The 14,012-nt window shown below is 38.8% G+C and overlaps 1 protein-coding gene across 2 annotated transcripts in view; it reads right to left on the bottom strand.

Moving 5' to 3' along the window:
* LOC136885306 (lipase member H) overlaps nucleotides 1-14,012 on the bottom strand; it is a 40,957-nt gene that overhangs the window by 12,594 nt on the left and 14,351 nt on the right. For both annotated transcript variants that reach the window (XM_068230440.1, XM_068230439.1), the window contains exons 2-4: nucleotides 5,929-6,013; nucleotides 3,751-3,856; nucleotides 822-952 (exon numbers count right to left, since the gene is read on the bottom strand). In XM_068230440.1, the coding sequence (XP_068086541.1) occupies nucleotides 822-952; nucleotides 3,751-3,856; nucleotides 5,929-5,995 (304 nt within the window). In that variant the 5' untranslated portion in view covers nucleotides 5,996-6,013. The remainder of the gene's footprint in view (nucleotides 1-821; nucleotides 953-3,750; nucleotides 3,857-5,928; nucleotides 6,014-14,012) is intronic.

The raw sequence follows: 14,012 nt of genomic DNA, 5'->3' as shown, positions 1-14,012 counted from the left end.
TTGCCGGTACAAACAGGTGGGAAGAATGGCAGGAGGGTATTCGGAATGAGGAGATAAAGGCTAATTTAGGATTGAACTCGATGGATGAAGCTGTACGCATAAAGCGGCTTTGGTGGTGGGGTCATGTGAGGCGAATGGAGGAGGATAGGTTACCTAGGAGAATAATGGACTCTGTTATGGAGGGTAGGAGAAGTAGAGACGACGATGGTTAGACTCGGTTTCTAACGATTTAAAGATAAGAGGTATAGAACTAAATGAGGCCACAACACTAGCTGCAAATCGAGGATTGTGGCGACGTTTAGTAAATTCACAGAGGCTTGCAGACTGAACGCTGAAAGGCATAACAGTCTATAATGATGATGTATGTATGTATAAAGTTCAGAACTTTAATTCTCAAACACAAATTTTCTGTAAAGCCCACCCGACTAAATACAGGATGGACTAAACAACGTAACCTTCATCCGCTCGCAGATTGGCCGTAGTTTTGTATTTTGTCGTCCATTTCCCGCCAAAGAGTTCAGACAGGCTTGGGAGGAGCAGGTATTCCTTAACTAGTCATTTCGTCGTTAGTTGGCGTTCGATTTCAGCCCATCCATACCTCCACACCAACTCCTGACGGTGACGGCCTATGTTACCCTTGGTACATTTTGGAAGAAAGGGTTGCATAACACTCCCTACTAACCAAATCAGTTCCCATTCTAACGTATTACAGCATAAAAATCGGTTTTCTGCTCATCAATCTCAAACCTAAAATGGCTCCTCTGAAGTGACTTCTTCTAAACAAGGCGATGTTATTACTAACATTTTAAAAACACACTCACCGTCCCTGACTCGGAAAAGAACGGTGATCCCCTCATTGAAGCCATGCATCAGCACTTTGGTTGGGTGAGACACGTCAAACTGACCGGGCAAGGATTCACCTCCGATCTGTACACCGTTCTCAGGCGTCGACCTGTACAAATTAATGTTAGACAGTAATTATTACTTGATGTAGTATACCGACAAGAAGGTGTCACAATCCGACATCAATAAAAGGTTAAAATTGTTATGCATAGGCACTCAAAAAATCAGTACATGATACTGTATGTCTCTTTAATTTAATATTTCATCAGAAGATTTTTAGTCAGTAATTGGTTAGAATGCGAACTATTTGATTAGTAGGAAGTGTTATGCAGCCCGCTCTTCAATAATGTAGCGAGAGGAACATGTAGGGATTCTGATAGGACGTTCTCCTAATGTTTATGCAAATCTCGTAGCGTATTTGTTGTGCAGACTAGAGTATACTGGTTACTCTCTTGAGTATGTTTGCATTCTGATCTATTACTGCCTCAAAATCCGGACGCTACTGGTCAGATTTAACAAACATCATATCTACTGTATAGATTCAATTCTTTTCCGGGAAAAGAGTGCCTGCGAGGAAGTTAGCTAAAGTAACACACGCATGCTCATTCCTTCTTGAAGGATTGCACATACTTTGTTTATGAAACCAATAATGTCGGCGGGCCGATTGGTCTTACTTAACATGGAAAGCGACTAGGACTTAACCTTGCCAATATATATATACGTCGCACCAACACATGGAGGTCTTATGGCGACGATGGGATAGGAAAGGGTTAGGAAAGGTTCATCCCCAGCATTTTCCTGGTGTGAAAATGAGAAACCACGGGAAACCATATTCAGGGCTGCCGAGAGTGGGGTTCGAACCCACTAACTTCCGGATGTAAGCTCACAGCTGCGCGACCATAACCGCACGGCCAACTCATCCGGTCTTGCCAAACTATATGAGGATTTTAACCAATCTGTCAGTAAATGTTATCAGCAGAATGAAGGAGTGTACTTTGCTAGAGAATGTTTATACGTCACCATCCAGGAACAAAACGAAAGTATTATCAGACCGCAGTCACCAGTGGTCCATGTCAACAGCAAAGACAGTACCTCTACACTCTTTCTTCCTACGTTAGAATAATTAGAAGATAGAATATTCATCTAGGTACAATGAATTCCAGTAATGATCTTATTTCTTTAAATATCTTTATCCTACTAAAAATAGATAATTAATTGATCAACCAATCAAAGTTGCCGACAGAGTAAAGGTGTGAGCCTCAGTAGATAAATGTAAGACTGTTTTCAAGTGCACTAAAATAATGCGATGGCACAAGGTGGACCAGATAAAATTTCGCTGAATAGGGAGTTATCGTTATGTTGAGGATTCATCCTTAATTCATCCTCATTTCCACAGGTTTATAGGTAAACATCCTTCAATTGAACAAGTTAATTATCTCACAATTCATAACATTTAAACGCAAAAAAATTGATATTTGAGAGCACAAAACAAAAAGAATACACACAAAATTAAAACTGGAATATCTTACATTATGTTCAGTTAGCAAAAGTGTAATTACTATGTTTGATTTTTTAAATTAGCAAAGAATTGTACAGCATTATATTTTTGTCAACACTGATCAACATTACTGCAAACACGGCAAATTACAGTTTGTTTTATATTCTTTACAGACAGGAAAATAATAAAAAATCTTACTGAACCGAGAGCCACCAAACAAAGAAAATTTATGAATTCAATAGCCGAAGCAACGAAGTCGTGCTCTTCAAATGACGGCGACATGTTTTCCTGACTCTTTAACTGTTCGCGTTTTCGTAGTAGGGGGGAAGAAATCACGTCAGCGGGGTCTGAAAACGCAATAGTCCTTGAGATGAATTTTACGTTGAATTAATACCGGGACCAAAATTTTTTTGTCGTTATAGAGGTGATCGTCGTTGTGTGGAGATTTCACTGTACATCATTATCACCGGTGATCTTTCGGTCATTCCCGAATAAAGACGAACATTTCGCCTCCACTTTTCCAGTTCGTTTCTTCTTTTGAGAATGCGGCGAAGGGCGTGATAAAAGTCTGTATAATAAGGATAATAGTTTGTTGATTAGTTAATAAATAAGCGTCCAGGACACAACAGAACCAGTAACATAAACAAGATATTGCACAGTAATACATGTAATAGTCTGTGGTTATTAATTTTTTAAAGAAATCTACTTCGACATACAGTATGTGATTTGGTAACGAACCGCATTTTAAGGTATTCAGAACGAACTGGCAATACTTCGGTCAAACATGGAGTATGGTGAATGGACAGACAATGCGAGTTCCTGATTGATTAGTCCTCGGCGCACACATCAATGGCAAACTATTTCCAATTCATAAAATAGCATACGCAACTCAAACAATTACACCGAGTGGTTAAAATACCTGGCATAATTTTAGAGTTGAATTCCTCACATATAGAAAAAAAGCAATCCATGTAAACATGGGACCGAAAAGGCCTACTTTCTGAGATATCCGACTCTGTCGTTGCTTGGAACCTCGGGTGTTGTGGCCTGTCTAGTATGTACCGATGTACCTTACAAGAGGTGTAGAAAATTCCCATCTTTTAACATACTGCAGGCTTGGACTTGATGTCATATGGAGTTACGTGCACGTTCAAATATGCCCGGCGTTGTACGTACTGTCTGACTGAAATGACCTTAACATTCTGCCATTAAGTGTTGTTTCATCTTACACAACAGTCACTTACACCAAATACTTTGCGTAATCCCCACACAAAGATGTCCAACGGGGTTCAGATCAGGTGATCGTGGAGGCCAAGAAACCACGCATTTCCGGACCCTTGATTATATACACTTTTTCTTCTCTATGTGTGAGGAATATATTCCATGTATATCCCTGAATGAAACATTACCTTGTAAAGAGAATGAATCTTATTCCAGGATCAGGACAGGTACCTCCAGTGATAGCTGGACACATGCCGATAGGGACCACTCGAGCTTGTGCGGAACATTCTCGACCTGGAACAAACACGCCTTCAAGTTAGTTAAAAGTCATTAGTGTGTCATCCAGGGCCCCAATTTTGATCACCTAATAAATGCTAAAACAAAGAACCTACCGGTGTTTTATCAAAATTCAATACTCAATCTCCTAGGGATGACAGAAAAGAAAAAAAGCAGATATTTTTAATGAAATACCCATTCGGAAATCAATAGCTGAAGTACATATTGAGGTGACTGAAGGAAAAACCCATTACATGTAATTAATAATCCTTTACAAAAAGTTCAAACTTCAATACACGTTCTGCGTGGTTTTGCCTGCGTCGCACACGCTCTAAGACCTCATATATGTGCTGAGTTGTAAAGTTTACACTACGTAGTATCCATTCTCTTAGCCACATTCCCTTGGAGAGGTTTAAAGGCAGTCACTCTGGATGCAATTCCTCCTGGCGTAGACAGGCTTACATCTCACACAATGCCAATAATAATAATAATATCTATGTTCACTTTTAACTGAAGGATCGCATATCAACCTGGGCACATAGCAGTCCTTCTACTTGGTACCCAACACTCTTGTTGACTTCTTTTGTTTCCTTTCACATATTTCCTAATTATATACTATTTAGTCGTCCACAAAGAAGCCTTCCGAAAACATATAACTAAGCAAATTGGCTACTTTGTTTGAAAACCTATCCAAGGTTTTTGATAGTGTAGATCACAGGAGACTACTGAAAAAATTAGGGCAATTGGAGTACTCAAAGGAGTGATGGAATAGCTGGCTAAATTTCTAGAACGTAGATCTCAGAGAATTAGAGTAGGTCATGCATTTTCTGATCCTGTAATGATACATATATGTGGTATTAGAGATAAGTAGAGCCCGGATTTTTATGTATTGATAGGTTAGAATGCAAACTAACGGAAGCGATTAGCAAGTATAGTCTACCTTCACAACGACTATGCTACGGAGTTTGCATAAACATTAGGAGTACGGCTCATCAGAACCCCTATAATTTATGGTACTCTTGCTACATTATGGAAAAGCGGGTGGCCGACACTTCCTTCTAACCAAATTAGTTCTCAATCTAACCTGTAACTGCATAAAAACCCGGGCTTTAGAGATAAGGATTTTTCCGGATGACCTCGACAATGTTGTGAGATGGACAGCAGACAACGATATGATGGTAAAAAATGTGAAAATTCGGATTGTGAGATTCACCAAAAGGGTAAGTCCCCTCAGTTTTAATTACTGTGTTGATGGGGTGAAAGTTCCTCATGGGGATCACCGTAAGTAAGTACCTATGTGTTAAATAAGGAAAAATCTTAATTGTGGTAACCACAAAAACGGCATTGTTATAGTAGTGAGTATATTTAAGGGTTGTATATGGGCGATATAAAAGAGAGGAAACATAATCATCTGTTAAGATCGCAGTTAGAGTATAGTTTCCGTGTATGGGGCACTCGCCAAGACTTTTTGATTCAAGAACTAGAAAAGTTCTAAAGGAAAGCAGTCCGATTTATTACGGGTGATTTCCGACAAAGGAGTTAGTGTAACAAAAAGTGTTGCAAACTTTGGACTGGGAAGACTTAGGAGTAAGGGTATGAGCTGCTTGACTAAGCAGTATGTTCAGCCCAGTCAGTGTAGAGATGGCATGGAATGACATTAGTAGACAAATAAGTTTGGTTGGTATTTTTAAAAGATAATATGAGATAAAATGAGAATTCGAGAGAAAATATTCGTTTCTAGAAAGAGAAGTTAGGGATTAGAATAAATTACCAAAGGAGATACACGACAACATTCTAATTTCTTTGAAATGATCTAAGAAAAGACTAGCTGATAGGGAATTTGACACCTGGGCGACTCCCCTAAATGCAAATCGGTGGTGAATGTTGCAATTCTAATTAAACAAGTTCGTGTGGTAAGAAGTTTACTTCTAAATGAGATGAGAAACTTTTAGTTGAATATGTCAAGTTTCTATCGCCATAATGTGAACAGATCAGTACGGCGAGGCTTGTCGGTAACGGCATTTATAAACACTGAGTAAACAAATAAACAAAATCAGAAGAAATGTAATGATACACAAGTTGTTACTTACCATACAAAATTATTTGGATGAAGAGTAAATAGCTGAACGTTTGTCTCCAAATTTGATTTTTAGTCATGACTTGTACTGAAGGTTTCTGAAATGCAAAGCGTAATGATGCGTTAAGTTTACTTAATTGTCAATTATACATAATACGCAAATTTCATGTATATTAAGCAAACTCGTTAAATGAACAATTTACTATTTGATATTTGGTGGCAGGGGAGGTACTACAAAATACAGAGGGAATATTTTCAAAGGTTTAAGTAACCCCCGAAATACATTCAACAACATCATAATATGCATTATCAAAGACTCGTTAAGCATTCTGCACCACCACCTTCATGGCTCATAATTGTCAATCTAGCTCACTTTGTTTAAGAGTCCCCTACGAATGCGTTGCATTTTCCTTCCGTAAAGTAATAACGCAAGCAGTTGTATTTATGTATTTTCCAACTGTTTAGACAAAACTGCCAAGACACAAATACGATGGATCATAGAAGTTAAAACAGATTTAGCAGAAATGAGGATTATATAAGCAGAAATTTTAGGTAATAAGTTGCAATAGTTTTAGAAAGTTCTGGTGTTTTCGGGAAAAGGACTGAACGCGTGCAATTGTATGGATGATTGAAAGAGGAAAAGAAAACGGTTAAAGGATCAAGAAACACCGGAGAGGCTGAACACCAAGAAAAGGGACAAAGAATGAAACTTCTATCTTTGCAAAAAGGTAATGATCATGAATGTGCCTTTCAATAATTAAAAACTCATATATTGATCACGATTTATTTTTATCATTATACAGCCGCAGCAAGGTCTGATGTGACATCACTTACCCACAGTCATAAGACACATTCATGTCAACATGAACTTATTTTTCGTGATCTATGGATGGCCAAAATCAAAGAAAGAAGAAGAAGAAATATTTAAGGATATTATTTACATTCATATGAAGATAGAAAAATAATTGCATTACCTGTGTTTGACATTGTTTCTTTCACTTTTCGCACACCACCCAGGAAAGAAGTCTTCAGTCTGTCCGTAACATTTCCACACCGTATGTTTCACTGAAGTATGGCACTTTCATGTATGTAGTTACTACTGCAAAAGTGAATTCTGCCTCAACAATCATCTGTGCTCGTGACACAGATCTCAGCCAGATAGCAAAGAGCGCACGCAAGCCGTGTTGTTGTATTGTGTACGGACTGCTTTGATTCTACTCTTCATGCTTCCTAGCCAGCGCTTATCTCACTACAACTGCTACACTCAACATCCGCTTACAGTCTGTTCGATATACCACCAGTGTTGTCAAACCCTAATTTCTATCTCCTGGAAATTCGTTATGACAACTATTCATGTCATCATCTTTATCTAACTCAAGTTCTGGGGTTGATATACAGGGTTCCTCTCATTTCTAGTAAGCTGTCACCGTGCCAATTTGCCTGTGCATATTTTCTGGTGGACTATAATCATGACAGCATTTTGACGTAAATATGTCTTATGGCTGGGAGGTCATGTGAAATAAGCGATGCAAAATGTACGACCTAACAACCGTGCAGACTGAGATGTGAAGTATTGATGGATGGCTATGATTGAGAGACATATTATCAAAGAGGGGCGTAAGAGTACAGATGGTCGATGTGATCTTGCAGGCTGTGATGTGAAATATTGATGGATGACCATGACTGAGAGACATATTATTAAAGAGGAGCGTTAGGGTACATATGGCGGATGTGATCTTGCAGGCTGTGATGTGAAATATTGATGGATGGCCATGACTGAGAGACATATTATCAAAGAGGGGCGTTAGAGTACAGATGGTCGATGTGATCTTGCAGGCTGTGATGTAAAGTATTGATGGATGGTCATGACTGAGAGACATACTATCAAATAGGGGCGTTAGAGTACAGATGGTCGATGTGATCTTGCAGGCTGTGATGTGAAATATTGATGGATGGCCATGATTGAGAGACATATTATCAAAGATGGTCGATGTGATCTTGCAGGCTGTGATGTGAAGTATTGATGGGTGGCCATGATTGAGAGACATATTATCAAAGATGGTCGATGTGAACTTGCAGGCTGTGATGTGAAGTATTGATGGATGACCATGATTGAGAGACATATTATCAAAGATGGTCGATGTGATCTTGCAGGCTGTGATGTGAAGTATTGATGGATGGCCATTGCTGAGAGACGTAAAGAAGGCTCTTTTATCAAAACGTCCTCAGCTCATCACACTCTAGAGAGCTGATTGTATCATTCATGGTAGTTTCATAGGCCCTCAGTCAGTTTTCCCTTTTCGATACGCTGAGTCTTACACTTGTCCACTCCCCATTCTATACAATGTCTCTCGATAACGATTCTTTAGATACAAGTAAATTAATCGTTATCAATTTGAGTTTGATCATTTGATTTTTCCATAAGAACATTTGACACCTCTTTCTTCACGCCTGTTAGTCTGGCGTGCAAAGTCAGAATCGAGTTCTCCATTTCATTTTCCAGGCTGCTTTTGGGGGAAAAGCATAAAACAGTTGTTACTTGCCTTTGAAGTAATATGATAATAACAGCCAGGAACGTTAGGCTGTAATAGGTCAGAATACAAACTTACTGAAGCGAGTAACGAGTATACTCTAGCCTGCACAACAGTTATGCTGCGGGATTTGCATAAACATTAGGGTCTATGGCTATCAGAACACCGAGAATTTATGTTACTCTCGCTACATCATGGAAGAGCGGACAGGACGATACTGTCAACACACAACAACTAGTTTATCAGAAATTTTGTAAAAACTCACATATAGAATTCCGATCACGGTGTCCAACTAACATGACACGTTGGATACTCAATGAAACTGTGCATTCAACTTTATCTTTGCAAGCATCTTCAGGACGTGGTATCTAATGACGCTGTATGGTGTAATGTCGAGAATTATAATTGCATTTATAACAGAGCGATAAAATTAGTGTTCTATATCCTACATCATTTTGAAAATTTATACCTTAACGCTCTGTTGCTTGTTATTACGTCTATCATCAACTTAAGAATGACTATTTTATGAACTAGCCATCCATGTGCATTGTAATTCAGCAAGGTCACATAGGCTGAATCTTATACTAAATAATAATAAAGGCCGGATTTTTATGCAGTAACAGGTTAGATTGCAAACAAATTAGTTAGTAAGAAATGTCGGCCACCCGCTCTTCCATAGTGTAGCAAGAGTAATATAAATTATAGGGGTCCTGATGGGCTATACCCCTGCTGTTTATGCAAACCCCATAACATAGTCGTTGTGAAGGTAGACTATACTTGCTACTCGCTTCAGTAAGTTTGCATTCTAATCTATTAATGCATAAAAATCCGCGCTCTAATAATAATATATCTAAGCATACGACTCCACAGACCGACAGACAGTGTTTAACGTACCGGAGAAATTCCACATTGACAAAAATACACGGGAATTGATTAAGCAAAGATTGACCGACACAACATCGATGGTAAATTTTTAGGAGAAATTTCTGGACCATTTGAAGTCAAAATAGAAGTCAGACAAGGAGATGGATTACCAACATTACTGCTTAATTTAGTTCTAGAAAAAGTGATTAGGATATGGCAAAATTAAATTAAAGTATAAATACTGGCAGATGTTTAAAAAAAATCACCTTAATTCCCTAGCATTTGTTGATGACGTTGCTATCCTATACAACAACAGACAGGGAGCAATCTAGTCTGTACAAAACTCCACGAAATAGCAGTCAAAATAGGACTCCAAATTTATTATGAAAAGATAAAGTATAGGGAAAGATTAGATCAGGTTTCAACAGCCAACCGTTAATCACAAAATATGGAAATATCACTCAAGTATACAAATTTATGTATCAATGTAAGATTATTGAACAAGCAGGGTTAAATCAGCAAGCTAACAAAGAAAGAAATGAAAAACTTCAAAGAGCGTACAAAATTACTTGCGACAGATATAATAAAAGAACTATACCTGAAAAGGCAAAATGATGACATTAAAACAGAACAGAAGATGATCGAAAAACAAGAAAGAAAAATCCTTAGAAATATCTTAGAACAAAAATGTGAAAACTGAATTTGCATGAAAAAGAAATCACCTGAAATCTATCAAGTTACAGACAAAAATCACAGATACCAAAAAGAAACGGCGATTACAATTTTATGGTCACTTATATAGAATGGATAATAACAGGCTCACAAAGAAAATTTTAAACTAAGCCTTATCGATGAAAATTCACAATAATTGGCAAAAAGAAATCATTGAGGACCTAACTGACATTGGTATTAACGAAGGAACCATTCAAGATAGAATAACATTCAGAATCTTAATTCACAAAAATCATCTGTAAATCCCACCCGACTAAATATTGAATGGACTGAACAACGTAAAAAATAACACAGCGAGAGGATGAAGAGATATTGGGAAGAGGAGAAGAAAAACAAAAAGGGTAAAATGTTCAAACATGCTCCTTGCCAGGTGCATGGATAAGTCCTTTCCGGTTTCACTAAGAGATGGCGCCAGCGAACAGTGCGCAGCGTATGAATTTGACATTTATGTCAGTTTGTTCGTCTGACATTAACCTACCAACACACACAAGTTGAGTCCGATAAAAAATAGCGTTTGTGTTGATCATGTCGACGTTTGTGCCCGAAAAAGAAAATTTGCGGCACACATTGCTTTTCTTATTTAATCAAACGGAAAGGGTTGCTTAAAGTCGTCGTTTGCTGGTACAAACATATGATGAACTCGCTCCATCGATTAGAACATGTGAACATGGGTTCGACAATTTTTACGTGGTGATTTCAATGCGAAAGCAATGCGCGTTCTGGTAGACCACAAACGTGCGAAGTGTACTATGAACTCTTGAAGCCCGGCGAAACCGTTAATCCACAACACTATAGCCAATAAATGATTGATTTAAATCACGCATTGATCGAAAGACGACCGGAATCGACCAGAAGACATGGCAAAACGATTTTGTTTCACGATAATGTGCCGTCACACACAGCAAAACCAGTGAAAGACACCTTGAAATCGTCGGGATGGGACATCCTTCCGCACCCACCGTACTGCCCCGACCTGGCGCCATCTGACTATGACCTCGCATCAATGGGGCACGCGCTCACAAAGCAGCACTTCAGCTCCAAAATGGCTCGACGAGTGGTTTGCCGCAAAAGAGAAGCAGCTTTTCTGGCACGGTATTCATAATTTACCTGAAAGATGGGCGAAGTGTGTAGAAGCCAATGGCCAATATTTTGAATAAACCAAACAGGAATTTCCCTTGATAATTACATGTTTTCTGTACAACAAAAAATGTCAAGAACTTATGCATACACCTGGTAGGTGGGCATAACGAATCAAAAAAAGGTACCTCCAGGCACACAAAACTGAGACATTACAATACCAGAATGCCTTTAGGGATCAGAAACGCAAATTTTGAACACGAAAGCAGACACTGAAGAAAATGAACGCATAATCATAAGAAAAATTCTAGGCTCAAAACTCGCCGACAGAAAACTCCGAATCAGAGATAGACAGGAACTCAAACAATACACAAAGATTCACAGTGACAGACTTTCAACACAAATAGTCGAATTCTACGAAAATGGGGGTAAATCAAAAACAGGCACAATTAAATAGTTTGGCAAAACCAAAACCGATTTGATACAGGCAGGAATTACATCAGCAGATGTCCAAAACAGGGTAATATTCAGATCCAAAATTCATAAACGGCAAGCTGACCAAGAAGAAAGACCAAAGAAAAAGACTAGAACAACGTTTGAAGACAGAAAGGAAGCTCACAGAAGGGAAAATGCAAGCCTCTATGTAATGTACTAAGTCCTAATAGCCTTATTCGTAAATAATAATAATAATAATAATAATAATAATAATAATAATAATAAAGAAAGTAACAAAGGATGGGTCATACAGAAAGAAAGGAAACCAAAAATTATATCTCAAGATGGAAAAGATCTCAGATACCATCTGGAAGAAGAGAGCTATGTTCTTCGGACATATCTACTGAATGAACCAGGGAAGACTGATCAATCGGATTATAAGACTTTTTGAGACATGTGAAACTACAGTGCGCTGGTATAAGGAGGTGAAGAAGAACAGGGAACGGTAATCAGAAACATGGATGCTTACAAGTCGAAGATCAAGACCACTAAGTGCGTTCAAGAAACAGTTAGATCCCGTGCCAAAGCGCCGTGGACAGAACAGAGGAGGAGGTTGCAGATTGAAAAGATCAAGAATTACTGGACGAGGATTAAAGCCCAGAAACAGATGAAGCTGAATTCAAAGGGAAGAGTAAAATCGGCACAGGTAGAGAAAGTGATGACATTAATTTTGTGTTAATATTGTATATTATTTGATGCGAAGCTCGCACGGTGTGTTGAATGATTTACACCTATGTACTTCCGGGTTGGTGACAAGGAACGTTTGCAATGTATTCGAAAGATCGACAAGCATTATGGAATGTATAGAAAACAACAACAAGGATCAACACAGAAAAAAATTAAATAATAAGTGTATTGGGTAAAACTTAACATAACCCTCACCAGCACAGGAACAACTGTTCAATGTTAATTTGTCTTTGGGGATGTAAGTAAGTTCTTGGCAAGTGGTACCAACTGATGTAACCAACTTTGGTCGCGCTATTTCATTCATTCGATTTTAGTTGCTACGGTCATAAATAAATTCTTCTTTGCTATGCTAAACAACAAGCTATTGTTAAACATGGATATTGTTCTGTGCGGGGAGGTTGCTATGTCAAAATTACTGATTTTAGTTATTTCAAGAGTAAGTTTGAAGATTTGTTGTCATTTTATGTTAATCACGGCCTGATAACTGGGGAAAACAATTGTGAGAAATGTGAGCATAGCACCAAACTCAGCGCTCGAATTATTCTTTAGATGCTTTCCAATAAGGTATGCTAAATTTTGGTTTAAATCTTCCTTCCTTCCCTCTTTCTATGAACGCTAAACTTTGCTTATGTGTGTGTATGAAATATATTTTCAGCGCCACCGCCAGCCATGATGATTATGTTATTTACGCTGGTGAGGGTTATAAAAAGTTTTACCCTGTATTGGATAATGATGACTTATGTTATTATTCCATGATTAGTGACGACAAGACCCCGAATTTTAGGCAGTACTAGGTTAGAACAGGGCCTCTCAGGGTGCATGCACCAGTGCATTGCGCTGTGCACGGTGCAAAAGACGACGTCGCTTGGTTGACCACAATGCAGATCCCCCACTCCTCGATTTGGAGCAATAGCGCTGTCTCTCTCTTTCCCCACGCCCGTCCCCCTCTTCCTCACTTGCTCTGTAGCGCTCCAAATGCGAGCCGACTTGAGCCGATTAGCCCGGAGACAAAGCGTTGGTCCGAGCCGAGCCGAATGGAACCGGTGCACTGGGCACAGGTGCTCTGCGCCTCAGTTTGCACGCGTGAGATTTTGGGCGTCTGAGAGGCCCTGGGTTAGAATGCAAACCTACTGAAGTGAGTAACAAGTATCAACTACGGTACCCTACACAACAATTATGCAATGAGATTTGCATAAACATTAGGGGTTCGGCCTATCATAACCCCTAGAATGTATGTTACCCTTGCAACATTATGGAAGAGCGGGTTGGTGGACATTTCCTAATAACAAAATTAGTTTGCAATCTAACGTACGGTATTACTGTCTAAAAATGCGGATTATAGTGATTACCAACTAAGGAACGCGTTTGAAATTAGCACAATATTTTTCTTTCCTTCCCAGTATCTCTTCGTTAGTTCACTGAGTTAATTTCTGCATTTTTATGTCCATGCTGTATATTTTCTTTTAGGTTTATGTGCAAATTTATGTTTGCTAAGTAAGTTTTTCAGTTTTGTTCTATCTTGAATGATTTCTTCGGTAATACCAATTTCTTCAAAATCTTCATTTATTTCCACTAACCAGTTGTTGCGGTTCCTTTTTACGGAAAATGCTAGGTTTAGAAGTTTATTTACGGAGTGAGCTGGCCACGCGATTTGGGGCGTGTAGCTGCGAGCTTGCATTCGGTGGATGGTGGGTTCAAATCCCAACGCCCT

Source organism: Anabrus simplex, chromosome 14 (assembly GCF_040414725.1).
Source record: "Anabrus simplex isolate iqAnaSimp1 chromosome 14, ASM4041472v1, whole genome shotgun sequence".
Classification (NCBI taxonomy): domain Eukaryota; kingdom Metazoa; phylum Arthropoda; class Insecta; order Orthoptera; family Tettigoniidae; genus Anabrus; species Anabrus simplex.
Note: the sequence above shows the minus strand (reverse complement) of the source record. Positions and strands in the feature narration are given on the sequence as shown.